This window comes from Canis aureus, chromosome 16, assembly GCF_053574225.1.
Source record: "Canis aureus isolate CA01 chromosome 16, VMU_Caureus_v.1.0, whole genome shotgun sequence".
Taxonomy (NCBI): Eukaryota; Metazoa; Chordata; class Mammalia; order Carnivora; family Canidae; genus Canis; species Canis aureus.
In genome coordinates this window covers 27357833-27379976 of record NC_135626.1, presented here as the reverse complement: position 1 = coordinate 27379976, position 22144 = coordinate 27357833, and the positions used below count along the sequence as shown (strand labels likewise).

General features: G+C 39.1%; 1 protein-coding gene across 4 annotated transcripts in view; it reads left to right on the top strand.

Annotated features, from left to right (window-relative positions):
* Window positions 1–2183: 2183 nt before the first annotated feature.
* The window catches only part of GDPD1 (glycerophosphodiester phosphodiesterase domain containing 1), a 54184-nt gene continuing 34223 nt past the window's right edge, over window positions 2184–22144 (top strand). For 2 of the 4 annotated variants that reach the window (XR_013354301.1, XM_077852456.1), the window contains exons 1-2: window positions 2191–2452; window positions 19067–19109. Coding sequence is in view for 3 of the 4 variants with exons in the window: in XM_077852456.1 (XP_077708582.1) it covers window positions 2311–2452; window positions 19067–19109 (185 nt within the window). In the remaining variant the exon portion in view is untranslated. Of the gene's footprint in view, window positions 2453–2546; window positions 2649–19066; window positions 19110–22144 lie in introns of those variants that run through there. The other 2 variants (XM_077852455.1, XM_077852457.1) reach the window with 2 other exon arrangements.

Genomic DNA, 22144 nt, shown 5'->3' with positions numbered 1-22144 from the left:
TCAGAACTCTATCTACTAAACCAGATACCTCTATATAGGAGGGTTAAATATTCTTAGTTACATAGATTCCGCCCCCCCCCCAGGTGATATTTAGCATATGCATGTGTGTATTCCAATCATAAATAGTAGTCATTGAATTTAGAGAAAAGTTGCTATCAGGTTAGATTTTGGTAAAGGGAAGCAGAATCATGCATATCAGCTTATCTATAGGATATGATCTGACAGCCCTAAACAGATACTTTCCTTAATTCCTAATAAGGCAATATTCTTCAACTTATGAGTTGCTTTAAAATGTTTTGATTAGGGCAGCCTGGGTGGCTCAGCGGTTTAGTGCCACCTTCATCCCAGGGTGTGATCCTGGAGATCCAGGATCGAGTCCTACATCAGGCTCCTTGCATGCAGCCTGCTTCTCCCTCTGCCTGTGTCTCTGCCTCTCTCTCTCTCTCTCTCATAAATAAATAAATAAAATCTTTTTAAAAATGTTTTGGTTAAGGGACGCCTGAATGGCGCAGTGGTTGAGCATCTGCCTTTGGCTCACATCGTGAACCCAGGGTCCTAGGATCGAGTCCCCCATCAGGGTCCTCACAGGGAGCCTGCTTCTCCCTCTGCCTCTTTCTCTGTGTCTCTACTGAATAAATAAAAATTTTAAAATATTTTAGTTTAATAAATGTCATATTTGGAATTTTTATTCTTAGAGCTTTTTTCTATAAAGGATTTACCATTTCTTTGGGTATTTTGATACTAGATCAAGAAATAGACTTATTATGGTGGTAAATTGATGCAAAAGTCTTTTTCGGCTACCTTTTATTTTAAAGATTTTATTTGTTTTTATTTTAGAGAGAGAGCACACAAGCAGGGGGAGGAGCAGAAGGAGAGACAAGGAGGGGAAAGAATCCCAAGTGCTGGGCTCTGTTCCACTCCCCTGAGATCATGACCTGAGCTAATGAGTCTGACATTCAGTGGACCCAGGAGCCCCTTTTACAGCTACTTTTTAAATTTTAATGTAGGCCACTGTTTTCTAGAATCTTCTAAATTTGCAAGGACTTCAACTATCTATTTTTGACCTCAAACTTTCTAATTAAGTCCTTCTTCCAGCTTATCTCTTAACTCAGGCAAAAGATCCTGCAGGCAAAGCATAACCCAATGGGAACTGAAACTACTCCCTCAAGCAATAAGGACTGCCCTGAGCCAGCAATGCCCCACCCATGATTTACTCTAAGATAGTGATCAGCTTGACTTTCACTGCCCTCCTCCTAAATGTAGCCACCTTTGTCCCATATTTTCTTTTTATAAACCTGGAAGTATGGATGAAAGGAAAACTAGTTGGGTCTTCTGGGATTCAGTTTCCTATCTAAGACTTTTCAGTAATAACCTATAACCTTGCGAATGTTTTCTTATTTTAAGTAGACTTGCAAGTCAACAAATATATCTTGACTGCCTATCCTGTATAAAGCGTGGGGATTGCATTATCACAGTGGAATGAGAGAAGAATGCCTCAAATTTTGGCTGATAAATTAGGACCCCTTATGGTATGTGTAACGATAGGGAAAACTCCATTTTCATCAAATGGATGAGTTTACTATTTGTTTTAGCAAGCTTTAACTACTCCATTAGTAACAGTTCTTTGCAACTTGCTAGAGTCAGGGCTAAGATGTGCCCTGGAATCTTTTTTTTTTTTTTTTTTTTTTTAAGATTTTATTTATTCATGAAAGAGAGGCAGAGACCAAGGCAGAGGGAGAGGCAGGCTCCCTGCAGGGAGCCTCATGCGGACTGGATCCTAGGAGCCCTGGGATCCCGACCTGAGCCAAAGGCAGACCATCAACCACTGAGCCACTCAGGGACCCTGGAATCTCCTTTTTTGATGAGGATTTTCTAATTGTCAGGCCTTCCCTGAAGGCTATCTTGGAGCAGCCTTTTCTGCCTGAGTGATGGCGAAAACACTGGCAGGTTTCCAAGCTTTCGCCTGTTTGGAGATTTTCAGAGAAGCTGCGGGTTCTACCCCAGAGCTAGATGACAAATGCTCACTACCGGACCTCTGCAGGTTCCTACCCAGCAGCCAGAGCGCGCCTGCGTACCGCAGCTCCTTTGTTGCTCAGACGCCTGGGGTCTGCTGCGCCTGCGTGGAGGGCTGGCGCCGACAAGTGCGCTGCACCGCTGGCACCGGCTGGGGGCGAGCAGACCTCGAGCAGCTGCAGCTGCCGCCGCCGCCGCCGCCGCCGCCGCCGCCGCCGCAGCCGCCGCAGCCGTTGCGACCGCCGCAGCGGAGTTCAGAGGGCCCGGAGGTGGGAGACTTCCCACACGGTGGCTGAGATGTCGTCCACCGCGGCTTTTTACCTTCTCTCCACCCTGGGAGGGTACTTGGTGACTTCATTCTTGTTGCTCAAATACCCAACCTTGTTGCACCCGAGAAAGAAGCAGCGATTCCTCAGTAAACACATCTCTCACCGCGGAGGTGAGAGGGGGGTCCCCAGATCTCGTTGGCGGAGGTGGGGGAGGCTTCCCCCCCAACTAGAGCTGAGCGTCCTTTAGAGCTCCGCAAAAGGCTGGCGGGTGGAAATGCTTGAGAGTTTGAGGAAGAATGGGGTGTGCGAAAGAGGGCTCCCTGGAGGTGAAGGCGATGTGAAGGGGAGGTCTCTTGAAGGGAGGAGGTAAGGGATCTTGAGACCGAGCCATGGTGGGGGGAATCTCTCAAGTGCAGCGGTGTCAGAGGTTCTCTGAAGGAGGGTGTGAGAATTAAGGGTAGATGGAGCGTTTCTCGGCAGATGGAAGGATGATTGCAAGGGGGGTGGGGGGGGAGCGCCGAGCAGAGCCAGGGTACCCCGCCGGGGAACCGGAACCGACTGTCCGGAGTGGAGCCGGTGGCTGAGCTTGTAGGAAGATCTGGGGCGACGAGCTTCGAGGGTTGAGGAACTGCGTGAACCTGGAGCGTGATGCAGCCTGGTTGTCTGCAGTCCCTGGGGGCTGGCGCCCCACCCCCAGCCTCCCCTTCTGAGCACTGATGATTAAGAGGAGATGGAAACCTAGTCCCTGACTTGGGGACACTTCCCAAGGTCACAATTAGAGCTTAGGTGGGACTGGGACAGAAATTAGAGCGTTCTCGTTCCCAAGGGAGCAAACCTTACACCTGCTTTGGTTTTTTTTTTTTTTAGCCCCACCCAGCACCTGAGCAATGACACCTGGATTTCCTAAAGACAAAAAGATGATGTAGTTTATGACAGGACTATATTGTTTAAAGAAAACAAAGAAGGTGTTTCTTGGGAAAGTATCTTACTAAAAGGAGCCTAGATAGTCCATCCTGTAATTTCCCAAACAGCAGACCAAATCTTTGCCTCTTCATATCGCAAAATAATGAGTCTTTATTTCAAGTATGATGTGTAAAATGTTGTGAAATCTGATTTAGTCGATCAATTTTAACTGTTCTTTAGAGGTGAATGTTAAATTAGGTTAAAACTGCTTGGAATTTACAGGCCAATCCTTGAAATGGATTTAGTACTGTATTTTCTAACAAGAATTGGCCAGGAATACAGTTTTAAATATGACAGAAATACTTTGGCATTCTTCTGTATAACCTGTACAATTTTATGTTAAGCATAGTTCTGAAGAGTGACTTCAATAGTTATGCTAGTCCCTCTACTCATGAAAAGCATCAAGGGGTCACCAGCTAAATGCCCTGTTATTGCTTATTTGGTTTAATTAGATACATAGTTAAAGCGTAGGATGACATGACTGCTAATATGCCTTCAACTATTAAAACCCCAATCCAACTTTTAGTGTTTAAATTGTTGCTGTAGAAGCAATTTTCGATGGTAGTAGTCCTGTTATTCTGGAGATAGGCAGTATACATACTACAGTTGTGTTTACCTACTTTATTTTTTTAAAGACTTACTTGTTGTTGTTGTTGTTGTTGTTTATGTAAGTAACTTCTACACCCAGTGGGGTCTGAACTCACAACCCTGAAATCAAGAGTTGCACATTCTTCTGACTGAGCAGCCAGGTGCTCTGTGTTTAATGATTAAACAAAAAAAAAGAAAAGAAAAATGTTCTTACTAAAAACCCAAACCAAAACAAAACTAGATTCTCTAAAAAGCTATCTAAACTGTCATTGTAGATAATCTAAATTTTATTTTAGAAAAAATGCATGTTAATTTTTTGAATTTTTGCGATGCACTACAGGTGAAAAAACAGAACTCCATAGAGGTTAGAAAAATATGTGCTAGATCAATTTAGTCAGTATTAAAACCAGGATAAGCTAGATCTACAATTCTTATTTACTATTGGAAATACTTTAAAAATATTTTTCCCTAGATATAAAGTCATTTTCAGTTGTTTCAGTTTCACCCCTTACATAAAAATTTCCATTCATTATTTGCAAATATGGGATCAGTATTTGTATATTCAAAGATATATAACTGAAACTGTCATGATAATCTTGTTAAATATCTGCAGATTTGAATCTATTTACTTATATGATGGTCCTAATGCACTGTAGTAAGTCCCTATGTTGTTAGTGCTTAATATGCTTTTGTTGAGTATGTGCTCCAAATAATACAATTGAATCCAGAGTGATAGAGGAGCTATTTACTAAAAAAAATACTTTGTAACTCAAGATACCAAGTTTCTGGAAAATAATAGTTGAGGAAGGAGTCACTTCCTTGCTACTTTTTATTTTTGTCTTGGACACTGCCAACAACAATCACTAGTCTCTCTGTGCTTATTACTAACATTTGGGCTGATTCTCTATTGCCCAAACTTCAAATACCTGCTATTTCATGTAAATTCAGATCTATGACCGTTCCAAGACTGAAACATTGATCAATATATCTTATAAAGTATATACCAGAATCGCTATAACTCGAAACCCTTAATGTGTACTATATTGTGTCTGTATTATCACCCGGGTCAGATTCTAGACCACTAGTTAGCCTTGGGAAGAAGACTTAGTTTCCTTATTTGTAAATGGGGACTCTTTGCCTTGTTTCTCTTTGGGTTGAGAGGATTAGGTATATAAAATGGACTTTGAAGACTGTAAAATTGTTTTTGAAATATAAGCATGGATATAGGGATCCATATATGTATTATGTATTAGAACTTTGAATTGAATGAGAAAGAATAAGATCAACCTATACTTATGTTTTCAAAATTTTAATGAACATATTGCCTTTTACTGAGATTATCCTTGAAAGAGGAAATTAATGTTTAAAAAATTATTATTATTAATTTTTAAAGATTTTATCTATTTATTTATTCATGAGAGGCACAGAGAGAAGGCAGAGACATAGGCAGAGGTAGAAGCAGGCTCCATGCAGAGAGCCCGATGTGGAACTTGATTCCAGAACTCCAGGATCACGCCCTGAGCTGAAGGCAGATGCTCAACCTCTGAGCCACCCAGGCATCCTAATGTTTCAAAAATTAAATTCTGTAGGTTTATTTTGTTCTTGCCTCTTTAGAGCATATACATTGTATTACATTATATTGTAATGGGCTATGTTAATACATCTGCCTCCCTTACTAGACTGTGAGTTCCTCAAGGGCAGGTTTCAGCTTTTATTAATGCTTCTGTCTCTAGCTTCTAGTGCAGATCCTAATATAATTAAAATAATAAATTATTATTACTACTATTTTAGATTTTATTTATTTGACACAGAGAGAGGGAGCACACAAGCAAGGGGAATAGGAAAGGGAGAAGCAAGTTCCCCATTGAGCATGGAGTCCGATGTGGGGCTTGATCCCAGGACACTGGGATCGTGACCTGAGCCAAAGGCAGATGCTTAACCTGGGCCACCCAGGTGCCCTTAAAATAATAAATTATTGTCTTCTAATTATCTACTGCATGCTAGATCCCTCCTATGTGTCTCCTAAATTTATTTGACCAAAGAACACCTTTTATAACTACAGTGTACTGATGAAACACCAATAAGATCAAAGATACACCTTTTGGATCAACTGGAGAGCAAGCAATACTCTCAAAGCCTATTTTCTTAATTTCTCTATGAAAGTATATCCATATATAATCCCTATTAACATTTTGAAGTATATCCTTTAAATACATATTTTCTGATACTTGTAATCATACTGTATATACATTTTTTTTTTCAGATTCCAATTGAGCTGGTTAGAGGTATGATTGCAGGGAGATAGGGAAATAACTTAGTCTAAGATTCCTCTATCTATCTCTATAAGCCAGTTGAATTAAGCAACAGACTTTTTTTTTTTTTAAGATTTTATTTAGTTATTCATGAGAGACACAGAGAGAGAGGCAGAGATATAGGCAGAGGGAGAAGCAGGCTCCATGCAGGGAGCCCGATATGGGACTCGATCCAGGGATCACGCCCTGAGCCAAAGGCAGAGGCTCAACCAGTGAGCCACCAGGCATCTGCCAGGTGTCCGGCAACAGGCTTTTTTTTTTTTTTTAAGTCTATGTATTAAGGGTTCAGTGGCCAAAGAATTAAAAAAAAAAAAATCACCTTCCCTCTTAATCTTTTACCCTTGATCTTGAGAAAGAGTATTGTCACAATCTGGGCATCCTGCCACAGAATGATTTGGCCAGTGATAAGTTTGAGGGTAAGTTTACTATTGGACGCTGGCTGCTTCTGGGTTCCAAACTTTAATTGGACTTCCAAGGAAGAAATTGAAAAATCAATTTGAGTCTCAAAAGTATCACTGGAAGTGGTATTCTGTAGTTGCATCCTGAAACACATCCCATGTAGGGTATCAATTCTTTCTCTTCTTGTTCCCTCATTTCTATTTTCAGGGAACTCTTACTCACTTTTCAATGAGGACTTTTTTTTTTTCCTTTTATTTTTTAGTAATCCCTGCACCCAACATGAGGCTCAAACTCACAACCCTGAGATCAAGAGTCGCATGCTCTTCCAGCTGAGCCAGCCAAGTGCCCTTTCAACAAGGACTTTTCCTCATTCATTTCCTCAACTGGCTCACTCCTACTGATACCTTATTAGCAATGAAGTTGTTTATCATTTATTTAATGATAAGTTAATATCATTTCCTGCTCAAGAAAGCAAACTAAAATGTACTTATTTTCAGGAATGGCTGAAATATATATGTCTTAAATTGTATATAAATTTAGAAAAATTAAATATAAAAATATCATTATAGAAAATACTGAAATGACAATTTTTATAGAGAAATTATTGAAATAATTACAGGATACATAACAAAAACCACTTATCACTGAAGAGAGCATACATGTGGTAGTTGGTAAATGCTGCCTGTGTATCAATATAAAGTTTGAGTATCAGTATACAGTTTGCATATTCTTCTGTACTATTGATGTGTTTAGTTTATTTATACCTATAAATACAGATTTCACCAGTTTTTTGGTTTTTTTCCCCTTGACATACAGAAACAAATCTGCAGTGTTCCAGGGAACCCATATTGAGAAATGCTCTTAGAGCAGCCTGGGTGGCTCAGCGGTTTAGCGCTGCCTTCAGCCCAGGATGTGATCCTGGAGACTCGGGATCGAGTCCCAAGTCAGGTTCCCTGCATGGAGCCTGCTTCTCCCTCTGCCTGTGTCTCTGCCTCTCTCTGTGTCTCTCATGAATAAATAAGTAAAATCTTTAAAAATAAATAAATAAATAAATAAATAATTTAAAAAACTAAAAAAAGAGAAATGCTCTTAGTATACACCATCTTTACTCCTTACAAGCTCTTTATTCTCTTAGGTAAATCATATATACTATTTCCAAGGCATGCTGTAAATATTGAACGAACAAATGAATTTAGAAATGAAGAAGGGATGCACTTGAGTGTCTCAGTTGGTTAAATGCCTGACTCTCTTGATTTCAGCTCGGGTCATTATCTCAGGGTCATGAGATCAAGCCCCATGTAGGGAGGGCCTCATGCTGGCTTGGAGCCTGCTTAAGATTCTCTCTCCCTCTCCCACTGTGCCCCCCAACCCCCGCTTTCATGCTCCCACTCTCACACAAAAGAAAGAAAGGAAAGGAAAAAAATGAAGAAGGAACTTAACTTTTTTGCTTGACTTATTGAATAATTTCATTTTGAGTTGAGATAGGATCATGTCTCAAACATTAGGATATGTTTCATTTATACTAAGCTATCTTTTCCAATATCAGAAAATATTTCATTTTGGAGGGCTTTTTGTTGTTTTTTATGTGTGTCTGATGCACATGGTTATATTTGTCATTGCTTTTGCAAACATCACACACACATATAATGTATACAAAGATGTTAATAATAGTGGTTGGAAATAAACAACTCTACAATGTTTATTGGTTTATAAAACATTTAGAGGTAAAAAGAAAACTGAACAGTTATTTCTTTACTTCACAGCATCTAAATCTAATTAAAGATACAGAAGAGAATGTTTCCTTTACTTTATCTGTCCTATCAGAAATTAACTGATCACGGGGTACCTGGGTGACACAGTTGGTTAAGTATCTGGTTCTTGGTTTCAGCTCAGGTTGTGATCTCAGAGTCGTGTGATTGAGCACCCTGTCAGGCTCTGTGCTCAGCACAGTGTCTGCTTGAAACTCTCCCTTTGCCGCCCCCCCCCCGCTCTCTCTCTAAAATAAATAAATAAATCTTAAAAAAAGAAAGAATTAACTGATCACAAAGTAATTATTTTTTTTTTTTTTTTTTTTTTTTTTTTTTTTTTAATTTTTTATTTATTTATGATAGTCACAGAGAGAGAGAGAGAGGCAGAGACACAGGCAGAGGGAGAAGCAGGCTCCATGCACCGGGAGCCCGATGTGGGATTCGATCCCAGGTCTCCAGGATCGCGCCCTGGGCCAAAGGCAGGCGCTAAACCGCTGCGCCACCCAGGGATCCCTGATCACAAAGTAATTATGAAGCACTATATATAAGAGGCTCAATGGTGAGCATCTGCTTTTGGCTCAGGGCGTGATCCTGGAGTCCTGGGATCGAGTCCCATGTTGGGCTCATTGCATGGAGCCTGCTTCTCCCTCTGCCTGTGTCTCTGCCTCTCTCTCTCTCTCTCTCTCTCTCTGTGTGTGACTATCATAAAAAAAAAAAAAAAGAAAGAAAACTTGGGAAGTATATAGTGAAGCTATGAATAAAGTGAATTGGGACTTTTCAGAGAAGATTTTCTCAATGAAGTGAAAAATGTGAACTGGTAGAGGGAGGCAGTATGATGTAAGCAGAAGAATTATAAACATATTAGGGCACCATGTAAAATCTGTGACATTCATTCTCTTCCCCATTTCATAATTTAATAACTAATTAAAATTTAAACATTTGTTTATATATATCAGATGGTGATTTGCAAAGCCAGGCATTCTTTAAACTGATTATTGAAGGAAAAGAAAAATTGGTGGCAAGTGTGCTTCTATAAGTGATATGATAACTGGAAAGAAAAGGAATTCAATAGGTCATGATCCTGGGGTCCTGGAATTGAGTCCCCTTGGGGAGCCTGCTCCTCCTTTGGCCTATGTCTCTGCCTCTCTGTGTCTCTCATGAATAAATAAATAAGTAATCTTAAAAACAAAAAAAGAAAAGGTATTCAAATAATTTCGTGAGACAAGAGCTACATACCAATAAATAATTCCTTGGAGAGGAATGGCATACTTTTTAATTAGTCCCTTAGTTACTCTCCAGGCTTTCACCATATGTATCTAACAAGTAATTTATATTATCATTATGGACTTTATCTTCAAGCTTTAGAAACAAATAGAAGAATATGGGAATAGGGACCAATATGTATAGATATAAAACTGAAATAAAGGCATTCCATGAGTGACAGCATAAAAGCTGCTACATAGTGATGGAAAAGATGGGATCTGAAATCATATAGCTTATTCGTGAATCATAGTTCCCCTTGTTAGCTATGTGGCTGTACCCATTTTTTTTTTTCTGATTGTGAGTCTTTCTTTCTTCTTTCTTTCTTTCTTTCTTTCTTTCTTTCTTTCTTTCTTTCTTTCTTTCTTTCTTTCTTGTTCATGAGAGACACAGAGAAAGAGGCAGAGACATAGGCGGAGGGAGAAGCAGGCTCCCCATGAGGAGCCTGATGTGGGACTCAATCTCAGGACCCCAGGATCACAAGCTGAGTGAAAGGCAGATGCTCAACCACTGAGCCACCCAGGTGCCCCTGGTTATGGGAGTTTTAATAAAATGATATGTAAATTACTAAGTACAGTGTATAGCTTCTATTAATTTTTTAATATTTCAATTATCTTTTCATTGTTTTATTTAATACTATTAATTTCATAAACTTATAAAATCAAAGATCTTAAGTAATAATGTTTTCATGCTTAAGTTGTTAGGCTTAAAGATTATTTATATATTTATTTATTTATTTGAGAGAGAGAGAGATAGCACAAATGGGAGGGGCAAAGGGAGAAGTAGAGAATGTCAAGCAGACTCCATGCTGAGCATGGAGCTTGATGTGGTGCTTGATCCCAGGACCCTGAGATCATGACTTGAGCAAAAACCAAGTCAGATGCTTAACTGACTGCGCCACTCAGGTGCCCCAAGCTGTTAGGTTTAAATGAATAATAATTAAAATCAATATGGAAAGCAGACATAAAAAACAGATATGCACACTTGGAATGTAAATATTAGTGAAAATTGTATTAACTATGGGAGTTTATTTCAGAGTACTGAATCTCTGTCCTATTTTTGCCTAACTCAATTTCCCCAAGCCAAAAGATCATTTCAATTCAAATATATGCAAAAGTATTAAGACTCCATGAACCCATCACCTGGATACAAACATTGACCATCATGCACTCACAGTTTTTTTTTAAAAGGCAGTTTCACTTAAGAATATATTTGATGTATTAATAAAAATTATTTAATTTCAACCCTTGAGTACACATAACTTTTTTTTTAAGTAGATGTCTTTTTAAAATTTTTATTTTAAATAAGCTTTATTCCCATCATGGGGCTTGAACTCATGGTCCTGAGATCAAGAGTTACATACTCTACAAACTGAGCCAGCCAGGCACCCTGAGTACACATACCTTTTAATATTTTGTGTGACAAAATTGGAAGTGCATACAAAATATTTTTGTTGCATATCAGAGTACAATGGTGGTTGTCTTGAGGAAAAGCACTTGTGCAATCATTTGAATGGTGAGCTGAATTAGCCTTTATTTTTTTTTCTCACTGAACACCATTTTTACTTAAAAAAAAAAAAAACTAGACTATTCAGCAGATATATTCTTGAAAATTATGTCTGTCATTAGAAGAAAAATAAGGTAGCTGCCTTCTATTAAGGCAGTACCAATGGTTACTTTTGAATTTTCAAGCAAAAATTAGAAATTTGGAAAACTTATATCCTCCACTGTGAGCTTGATAGCTTTCTAAAGATTTTCCTGATGAGGTAAGGTATTAACAAATGTGACTTTATTTTGTTGTTGTTGTTGTTTGTAAAGATTTTATTTATTTATTCATGAGAGATACAGAGAGAGAGAGGCAGAGACACAGGCAGAGGGAGAAGCAGGCTCCATGCAGGAAGCCCGATGTGGGACTCAATCCCGGGACTCCAGGATCACGCCCTGAGCCAAAGACAGACGTTCAGCCACTGAGCCACCCAGACATTCCCATATATGACTTTAAAAAATATTGTATAATGAGGGACACCTGCGTGGCTCAGTGGTTGAATGTCCGCCTTTGGCTCAGGGTGTGGTCCCAGGGTCCTGGGATCAAATCCCGCATCAGGCTTCCTGTGAGGAGGGAGCCTGCTTCTCCCTTTGCCTGTGTCTCTGCCTCTCTCTTTGTGCCTTTCATGAATAAATAAATAAAATATTTTTTAAAAAATTAAATAAAAAATATTTTATAATGAAATGTGTCAACATTTAGAAGATCCACATGATTCAGTGAATTAGTATTTTCTAAAAGAACAATGCGTGGTATAAAACCATGTATGACTGAAAGATCCATTCAAAGTTTAAGATGGACTTAGGGGTGCCTTGGTGGCTCAGTCGGTTGAGAACTGGACTCTTGATTTCAGGGTTGTGAGTTCAAGTCCTGTTGGGCATGGAGCCTGCTTAAACAAACAAACTACATTCAAGATGATTTTCATGTAATAGAGTATGAAAAAGTCATTCGTATGATTCAGATTCTACAGCGAAACTAACTTTTAAGAAACTACTACTTGTTAAAATTTGGTGCAGTATCAAAAAAGAATCTTTCTTTTCCAACTACCTATCTGAGGGTTGATATACATGTATGAAGCAGATATAAGAATCTAGCTACCTTCTATAAAGCAGTAAAGTGACTTGCAAAATGTAAAATAATGCCACTTTTTATTAAATAGTTTGGGAAGATAGTTAATTATTTTCATAAAATGATATGTTAACAAAAAAAAGTTATGTTAACATGTAATGGGTTTATTACTGCTATTTCAAATAAATAAATTAAAAATTTTGGGGATGCCTGGATGGCTCAGTGGTTGAGTATCTGCCTTTGGCACAGGTCCTGATCCCAGAATCCGGGATCAAGTCCCACATGGGATCCTTGCAGGGGAACCTGCTTCTCCCTCTGCCTATGTCTCTGCCTCTCTCTGTTTCTGTCTCTCATGAATAAAATATAAAATCTTTTATAAATAAATAAATACGTAAACAAACAAACATTTTTAATATTGGGGGTCCCTGGCTGGCTCAGTCAGTGGAACATACAACTCTTTTTTTTTTTTTTTAATTTTTATTTATTCATGATAGGCACACAGTGAGAGAGAGAGAGAGGCAGAGACACAGGCAGAGGGAGAAGCAGGCTCCATGCACCGGGAGCCTGACGTGGGATTCGATCCCGGATCTCCAGGATCGCGCCCTGGGCCAAAGGCAGGCGCCAAACCGCTGCGCCACCCGGGATCCCTGGAACATACAACTCTTGTTCTCAGGGTTATGAATTTGAGTTCCATGTTGGGCCTAGAGATTACTTAAAATTAAAAAAAAAAAAATTTTAAATATTGAATTTTTTAAAAGATTTTATTTATTCATGAGAGACATAGAGAGAGAGACAGACATAGGCAGAGGGAGAAGTAGGCTCCCTGTGGGGAGCCCAATGAGGGACTCAATCCCAGGACCCCAGGATCATGATCTGAGCCAAAGACAGATGCTGAACCACTGAGCCACCCAGGTTCCCCAATATTCAATATGTAATTATTAATGATATAACCCACATTATCAAGGGGATCCTGGGTGACTCAGTCAGTTAAGCATCTTGATTTCAGCTCAGGTCATAATCTCAGGGTGTGCCCCACTTTCTGCTCCATGCTCATCGTGGAGTCCACTTGTCTTTCTCCCTCTGCTCCTCCCCCTGCTCATGCACATGTGCTCTCTCAAATAAATAAATAAATAAATAAATAAATAAATAAATAAATCTTTAACCCACATCAAAAGCTCTTTGAGTACTCAGAAAAAGAATCCTGAGACCAAAATGGCTGGGAACTGGGGCACCTGGGTAGCTCAGTCAGTTAAGTGTCTGCCTTCCTCTTGGGTCATGATCCCAAGGTCTTGAGATCAAGCCCTGCATCAGTTTCCTTGCTCAACGGGAGCCTGCTTTTCCCCATCCCTCTGCCTGCCATTCCCCCTCCTTGTACTCTGTCAAACAAATAAATAAAATCTTTAAATAAAATAGTTGGGAACTAAAGTTTAAAGCATTGACTGTGAAAAGAATTGTAATCTAAAGTGATAAGAAAGTATTTCATGGAGGAGATGAGAATTGAATTCATTCTGGTGTTAAGATTAAAAAATATTGGGAGGCTGTGGTGAAGAGAACGTTGCAGGCATATGCCATGTTTTGATTTTGATTCTCCTCTCTATCTTAAAAATAGTGCATATTTATTGTAGAGGGTTTGTAAGATATAGAAGAATGCGTATTAGAAATAATTTGTATTTCAGCCACCTGGAGATAACTGCTATTTATTTGACTTATTAAGTTAAACTACTGACTGCTTTATTATGTCAAAAAAGCAAAGAAAATGGAAAGACACAAAAGTCAGCTTGAAGGAGCTATGATATTTATTGACTTTGGTCTCTTGGTGAAGGTGGAAGGTAGTATCTGCCAGGCTTTTTTATTTTGAAGCTACTTTTTTTTTTTTTTTTAAGATTTATTTATTCATGAGAGACACACAGAGAGTCAGAGACACAGTCAGAGGGAGAAGCAGCCTCCTCCTTGATCCCGGATTCCAGGATCACGCCCTGAGCCAAAGGCAGATGCTCAACCGCTGAGCCACCCAGGCATCCCTGAAGCTACTCTTTACTTTGTAATGAATAATTACTTTTTTTTTTTTTTGAATAATTACTTTTGTAAGGAGGTGTTTGGGGCTTTTTTTTTTTTTAAAGATTTATTTATTTATTCATGAGAGACACAGAGAGGCAGAGACATAGGCAGAGGGAGAAGCAGGCTCCCCATGGAGAGCCTGATATGGGACTCAATCCCAGGACCCCGAGATCAGGACCCAGGTGCCCTGTAGGGAGGTTTTTTGAAACTACATAAATATCCCATTCCTCATCAATCTTTCAGTCCATTTATTAAAATGGACTCAATATTTTCTTTCTTTTTGGGAGCAGGGGAGTCAACATTTTCTGTTTTATTTGAAAATGGTAAAAAAAAAAGAAAAAAAAAAGAAAAATGGTTTAAAATCTATTACTGTTGGGGCGCCTGGGTAACTCAGTCAGTTAAGTGTCTGCCTTCAGCTCAGGTCATGATCTTGGGGTCCTGGGATCTAGCCACATTGGGCTCCCTGCTCAGTGGGGAGTCTGCTTATGCCTCTCCCTCTGCCCCTTCCCCCCCCCCCGAACTTGTGCATGCTCTCTCTCTCTCAAATAAATAAATAAAATCTTCTTTTTTTTTTTTTTTAAGTGGATAAGCCAGGCAGCGCAGATGGCTCAGCGGTTTAGCACCACCTTTAGCCCAGGGCTTGATCCTGGAGACCCAGGATGAGTCCTACATCAGGCTTCCCTGCAGGGAGCCTGCTTCTCTCTCTGCCTGTCTCTGTCTCTTTCTCTCTGTGTGTCTCTCATGAATAAATAAAATCTTTTTTTTAAAACAGTGGATAAGCCAAACTAAAAAACAATCCGTTACTGTTATTATTTTGATGCTAACATTTTCCCAGGTTTGGCCAGTGAGAGCTTATTTAAAATGGCTTCTGTATCCTTTTGATTTCCTTGCTTTTTGGCACAACAGTCAGTAGCTTAACTTATTTAACCTGCTAATAACCATTTTTGTAGCACTCTTGTCTTTTTTGGTCATATTTCAGAGTGTTTTGTTCTTGAATATTGATTATTTGAATATAACATATTTCTATAGTTTTTGACTAAAACAAATACCAACTAGATTTTTTATTATTATTATTATTATTTAGAGAGGGAGAAAGAGAGAGAGAAGGAAAGAGAGAGGAGGGGCAGAAGGAGAGGGAGAGAGACTCTTAAGCAGGCTCCATGCCCAGGGTGGAGCCCAACATGGGACTTGATCTCACCACCCTGAGATCATGACCTGAGCCAAAGTCAAAGGTTTAACCAACTGAGCCTCCCAGGGGCCCCAACACCAACTAGCTTTTTAAAAGTCATTTAACATATAAAAAAATTATTTAACCTCAAAGGAGCACTTACTTTTGACAAAAACTATAGTCTTCATATTTACTTCATCTGATTTCTATTGGGCATCAACTCTAGTAACTAAAGTAAACCTAAAATCAAAGTAGCCTTTTTCACATGGGTATTCCACTCTCTCTGCTAAACTATGGAACTCTAGAACATTCAGTTAATATATTCATTTCTTTATGCTTTGTGGTTTTTTTTTTTTTTTTTTTAAGATTTTATTTATTTACTCGTGAGAGACACACAGAGAGAGAGGCAGAGACACAGGCAGAGGGAGAAGCAGGCTCCATGCAGGGAGCCTGTTGTGGGGCTTGATCCCAGGACTCCAGGATCACGCCATGGGCCGAAGGCAGGCACTAAACCACTGAGCCACCCAGGGATCCCCATGTTTTGTGTTTCTATTGATTATTAAGTTGCCATAAAAGCACAATCTAACAATATAAAAGAAGAAGAAAATTTTTAATACCCTCACAAATATGTCAAGATGGTATTGTATGTGAAACATTTTAATGCTAATACTTGAACAGTACCACAAACTTGAAGTGTTTCTTTTTCTTAAAAGAAATTGGCTAGTTTTCTGAAGTATTTGGAATAATATTTCCTAAGTGTTTTTCCTGTGCCTTCCATTAATTTTTGTAATACTGAAATCTTTCAGTTTTAAAATATTTTAAAACTTATAGCTAGCATGTTATGTTAATTGATTCAACCAGTGTATATAATATTTTTAAAAAGATTTTATTTATTTATTCATGACAGACACAGAGAGAGAGAGAGAGAGAGGCAGAGGCACAAGCAGAGGGAGAAGCAGGCTCCATGAAGGAGCCTGACTTGGGACTCAATCTGGGACTCCAGGATCACGCCTTGGGCTGAAGGCAGGCGTTACACTGCTGAGCCACATAGGCATCCCTATATAATATTAGATACTTTTTATCTGTGTCATTTTTGTCATTGCAGTATTATTCTATTACTCATTCATCAGTCAGTGGACTGTCACCAAGCACCAGTTACCATAATAGTGGCAATATGATAATAATAGCAATAATCCTTTACTTTTACTGAATATTCATTATTTCATTGAATTTAATGCTGTAGTTATAAAATGCACATTTTTTTCTTTTTTGCGGTGGGGAAGGGATAGAAGGAGAGAGAATTTTAAGCAGACTCCATGCTCAGTGTAGAACCCAATGCAAGGCTCAATCTCGGGCCTCAATCTCATGACCTTGAGATCATGATCAGGGCCAAAAGCAAAGAGTTAGATGTTTAACTGACTAAGCCACCCAGGCACCACTAAAATGCACATATTTAATATGCTGATAAGAGAGAGCACATCTTGCCCAAATAAACTATTACACACCATCTGTTGTAAAATGCACACTAACTTATAAGATGTTAAAAAGGGAAAAACTATCATTTTTTGAATTGATGACATAAGGCACCTGACATGTGAATCCATTTAATTACATCAGTCCTGTGAGATAGGTGTTATCATCATCCTCATTCTTTTTTTTTCTTTTTAAAGATTTTATTTGGGGGGTGGGGGAGTACCTGGCTGACTCGGTCAGTAGAACATGTCGCTCTTGATCTCAGGGTCATGAGTTTGAGCCCCACGTTGGGGGTAAAGTTTACTTAACAACAATAAAAAATTTTTAAAGATTTTATTTATTCATGAAAGAGAAAGAGAGAGAGAGAGAGGCAGAGACATAAGGCAGAGGGAGAAGCAGGATCGATGCAGGAAGCCTGATGTGGGACTCAATCCTGGGACTCTGAGATCATGCCCTGGGCCAAAGGCAGACGCTCAACCACTGAGCCACCCAGGCACCCCCCCCAATTAAAAAAATAATAATCTCTATCCCCCCCCCAATCCGCCCCCCCCCCACCTCCCCCACCACCAGTGTGGGCCTGGAACTCACAACCCGGAGATCTAGAGTCTCACGCTCCATTGACTGAGCCAGCCAGGTATCTCTCATTCTTATAGATAAGGAAGCTCAGTCCCAGAGAGGTTATGTAACTTTCCTTAAGGTCATGCAAGTATCAGATAGATTTGAGAGCAAAGATCCTAACTCCACCTTCAACTACTACACTATACTGCCTTCGGCCAAGGTGATTAAAGGATTCACTTTTTTTTTAGTAATTTATAGGAAAAGGAGGAGTCAGTTTAATAACTTATGATAAATGCCTTATTAGAGAGATGTATAAGAGAGTATGGGGATGTAGAGGAGATGGTTTAACAGTTTCTGAGAAGGTGTATATGTACCAAGTCCTCTTCTTTCTTTCCTATGACAGGCTGATATTGTAGCTTTTCTTTTTTTCTTTTTAAGATTTTATTTCTTTATTCATGGGAGACACAGAGAGGCAGAGACATAGGCAGAGGGAGAAGCAGCTCCCTGTGGTAAGCCCGACTGGGGACTGGATCCCAGGACCCCAGGATCACGACCTGAACCAAAGGCAGATGCTCAACCATTGAGCCACCTAGGTACCTCCCTGCTATTGTAGCTTTATTTATTTATTTTTAAAGATTTTATTTATTTATTCATGAGAGACACAGAGAGAGGTAGAGACACAGAGGGAGAAGCAGACTCCCTGCGAGGAACCCGATATGAGACTCCATCTCGGGCCTGGGATCATGCCCTGAGCCGAAGGCAGACATTCAACTGCTGAGGTACCCAGGCGTCCCAATATTGTAGCTTTATAGAAATGTTTAGGTTCTAACCTTTCTGTGTTGCTGTGGCTTTGTTGTCATCTTTAATTCTTACTGGTGCAGCCAAAAAGCAATTCAAAATACCATTACATTCTTTAAAACACTTGTAATGTCTACATGCCATATAAACATCAAGATTCACTAGATATATCTTTTTTTTTTTAAGATTTATTTATTTATTCATGAGAGACACAGCGACAGAGAGAGAGAGGCAGAGACACAGGCAGACAGAGAAGCAAGCTCCATACAGGTAGCCCGACGTGGGATTCGATTCCGGGACTCCAGGATCATGCCCTGGGCCGAAGGCAGGTGCTAAACCACTGAGCCACCCAGGGATTCCCACTAGATGTATCTTATTAAAGTGAATTTCTGGAAAAATTAAAAAATTCACATTAGGGGCGCCTGGGTGGCTAAGTCAGGTAAGCTTCTCTGCCTTTGGCTCAGATCATGATCCCTGGGGTCCTGAGATCGAGCCCTGCTCAGCGGGAAGCCTGCTTCTCCCTCTCCCTCTGCCCCCGTCCCCCTGCTTGTGCTTACACACTCTTTAAAATAAATTTAAAAAAAAAATTTTAAAGATTTTATTTATTTATTCATGAGAGACACAGAGAGAGGCAGAGACACAGGTAGAGGGAGAAACAGTCTCCCTGCAGGGAGCCTGACTCGGGACTGGAACCCAGGTCTCCAGGATCATGCCCTGGGCCCAAGGCAGGTGCCAAACCGCTAAGCCACCCAAGTGTACTTAAAATAAATAAAATATTTAAACAAAATTAAAAATTTAAGAAGTTCAAATTAGCCAAGTAAATGAAGTTTAAATTTAATGTTTTCACAGGTGCTGGAGAAAATTTGGAGAATACAATGGCAGCCTTTAAACAGTAAGTATACAAAAAGGTATTCTTTATAGTTTATCTATGATGTGATGATGATTCACAAAGTGAGGATAGCATACGTGTCACATCCACTTGTGATAATTGTTTCTATTTTATTAAAATCACTTTTTTTATTTTTTATTTTTTAGCTAGTCTGAAGTGTTACAAAGACTGGCTTCTGCATAACTGAAAAACTAGATCAGAGTTGTGGGTAATCAAAAGATACTATAGTTCTAAAGCTGAAAGAAGGCATTTGTAACAAGGAACACACTGTGTGTAATGCTAATTAGTCTTGGAGAGAAAGAGAAAAGGAGAAAATGAAACAACTGTTAACATTGGTTGCTGTTTATGAATAGGATTATGTGTCTGCCCTGTAATTCTTCTACAGACCTGAAACTGTGATCTGGTCTTTCTTGTTTGAAGCCTTATGAGTATTAATCTTTTTTTTTTTTTTGAATAAGGTAAATTAGATTTTCTCTAATGTTTCAATTATTCACATTTCATATAGATCTCTATTAGAATACCTCACAGAAAAGCAGCAGGAGAGACAGAAATGAAAGCTGACTGATACTTTGTTCTCTGTCTTAGAGTAAATGATCATCATTAGTCTGTGGTAATGGTGAGAACACTGTTTTCTTTTCCCTGAAAAATAAAGCAGAGAATATGAAAAGTTAAACCCCATGGAAGACCTTACCTTTCCATATTTAGTAAGAAAGGTATTTTCTTATATATTTGTTGAGCCATTTTTATGCATACAATTGGGGCTGAGAAATCAGAAGTTGGCTTGAGTTTTTGTTCTGTTTCTCATCATTCAAAGACACCTTAAAATTTAGGGGGCACCTGGCTGGTTCAGTTGGTAGAGCATGTGACCCTTGATCTTGGGGTTATTTTTTTTTTTAATTTTTATTTATTTATGATAGTCACACAGAGAGAGAGAGAGGTAGAGACACAGGCAGAGGGAGAAGCAGGCTCCATGCACCAGGAGCCCGACGTGGGATTCGATCCTGAGTCTCCAGGATCGCACCCTGGGCCAAAGGCAGGCGCCAAACCGCTGCACCACCCAGGGATCCCTGATCTTGGGGTTATAAGATCGAGCCCCATGTTGGGCATGGAGAGTACTTAAAAATAACAAAGACACCTGAGAGTTTATTTTTCCTGTTATCGGGTCCAAATGTACTGTTTCTCCATATTCTAGTTTCATCTAAATCCTATTCTACTGTGCTCATCATTGCTCACTCTTCCTGTTCTATAATACAATGCCTTTGAGGCGCCTGGATGGCTCAGTCGGTTAAACGCCTGCCTTTGGATCAGGTCATGATCCCAGGGTCCTGGCATCAAGCCCTGCATGGGGCTCCCCACTGAGCAGGGAGCCTGCTTCTCCCTCTCCTGCTCTCCCTGCTTGTGCTCTTTCTCAAATAAATAAATAAAATCTTTAAAAAAAAAATGTCTTTGACTATAATATCCAAATTCTCTTATAGCCCTAAAAATGCAAAACTTTCCTCCTGTCTGTGGAAAGAACTTTACAGATTCTGAAACAAAATATTTTAAATTAAGTCAAAATAAGATAAAGTACGTTACTTTAAATTATCTTCTCTGGGTAGCCCTGGTGGCTCAGTGGTTTGGCACCGCCTTCAGCCCAGGGCTTGATCCTGGAGACCCAGGATCGAGTCCCACGTCAGGCTCCCTGCATGGAGCCTGCTTCTCCCTCTGCCTGTGTCTCTGCCTCTGTGTGTGTGTGTGTCTCTCATGAATAAATAAATAAAATCTTTAAAAAATATATAAATAAATAAATAATCTTCTCTGAGATCATATATATAACATTTCTTTCTCTCTATATATATATTATATATTACATAAAGTATAAACCTAGATAATATAACTAGATATATATAACATACATAATGCATATATATAAAATTTATTTGTACAGTTTACACTGAGACACACACATACACATATGTCACCTACTACCACTGCCATATACTAGATTTATCAAATATTTGTTGCCTGGGATATAGTGATATATATTACCTGGGAAAAAATGCTTATAATTTTGATTTTAGCATTCTTTATACTTAAGATCTATTATTTTGTAAGTTTTTCCCCATATTTTTTGTTAAATTTTTATCAACCACCTTTATTTATGAAATTAAAATACACGATTATATAATAAACTGTTTCTAAGGATGGTACATTTGTATAATAAATTATTTCTAAGGATGGTATGTAAATATTTTTATCTTTATTTTTTTTAAGAGATGGCATATACGTCGCCCTGTAAAGCTCTTGTTTTTCTTTAAAGATTTATTTATTTATTCATGAGAGACAGAGAGAGGCAGAGAGATGCAGGCAGAGGGAGAAACAGGATCCCTGCAGGAGCCTCATGCAGGAATCAATTCTGGAGCTCCAGGATCACATCCTGAGCTGAAGGCAGACACTCAACTGCTTAGCCACCCAGGCATCCCAATATTTTTATCTTTATAAAGTTTTCATTTATTTATTTGAGAGGAAGAGAGAGAAGGAGCAGGGGGAGGAACAGATGGAGAAGCAGACTCCCCACTGAGCAGGGAGCTCAATGTGGGGCTCTATCCCAGGACTCTGGGATCATGACCTGAGCCAAAGGCAGATGCTTAACTGACAGATACTGTGCTTAAGTATGATGTATCTTTGATAGGAAGAGTAGATGAGGGAAAGATAGTAAAAATATAATGAGCAGCTAAAACTTAGATCTTATTTATGTGCATGTGTAGAGATATACTTCACAAAGCATACATATTATGAATTGGGGGTGAAGACAAGAGGATATTAGAAAATGCATAAATAGGTGGTGGCAGAAGCCTGGTTAAGATTAACCAGAAAATTGAAAAGCTACCAGGACTAGAAGAGTTATCATTTGGTATGGAGGAAGAAGCTATTTTTATTTTTATTTTAAAAATTATTTTAAGATTTCATTTATTTATTTGAGAGAGAAAAAGAAAGAGTGAACATAAGTTGGGGGAAGAGGTAGAGGGAAAGAGAGAAACAGACTCAATTCCGCATCT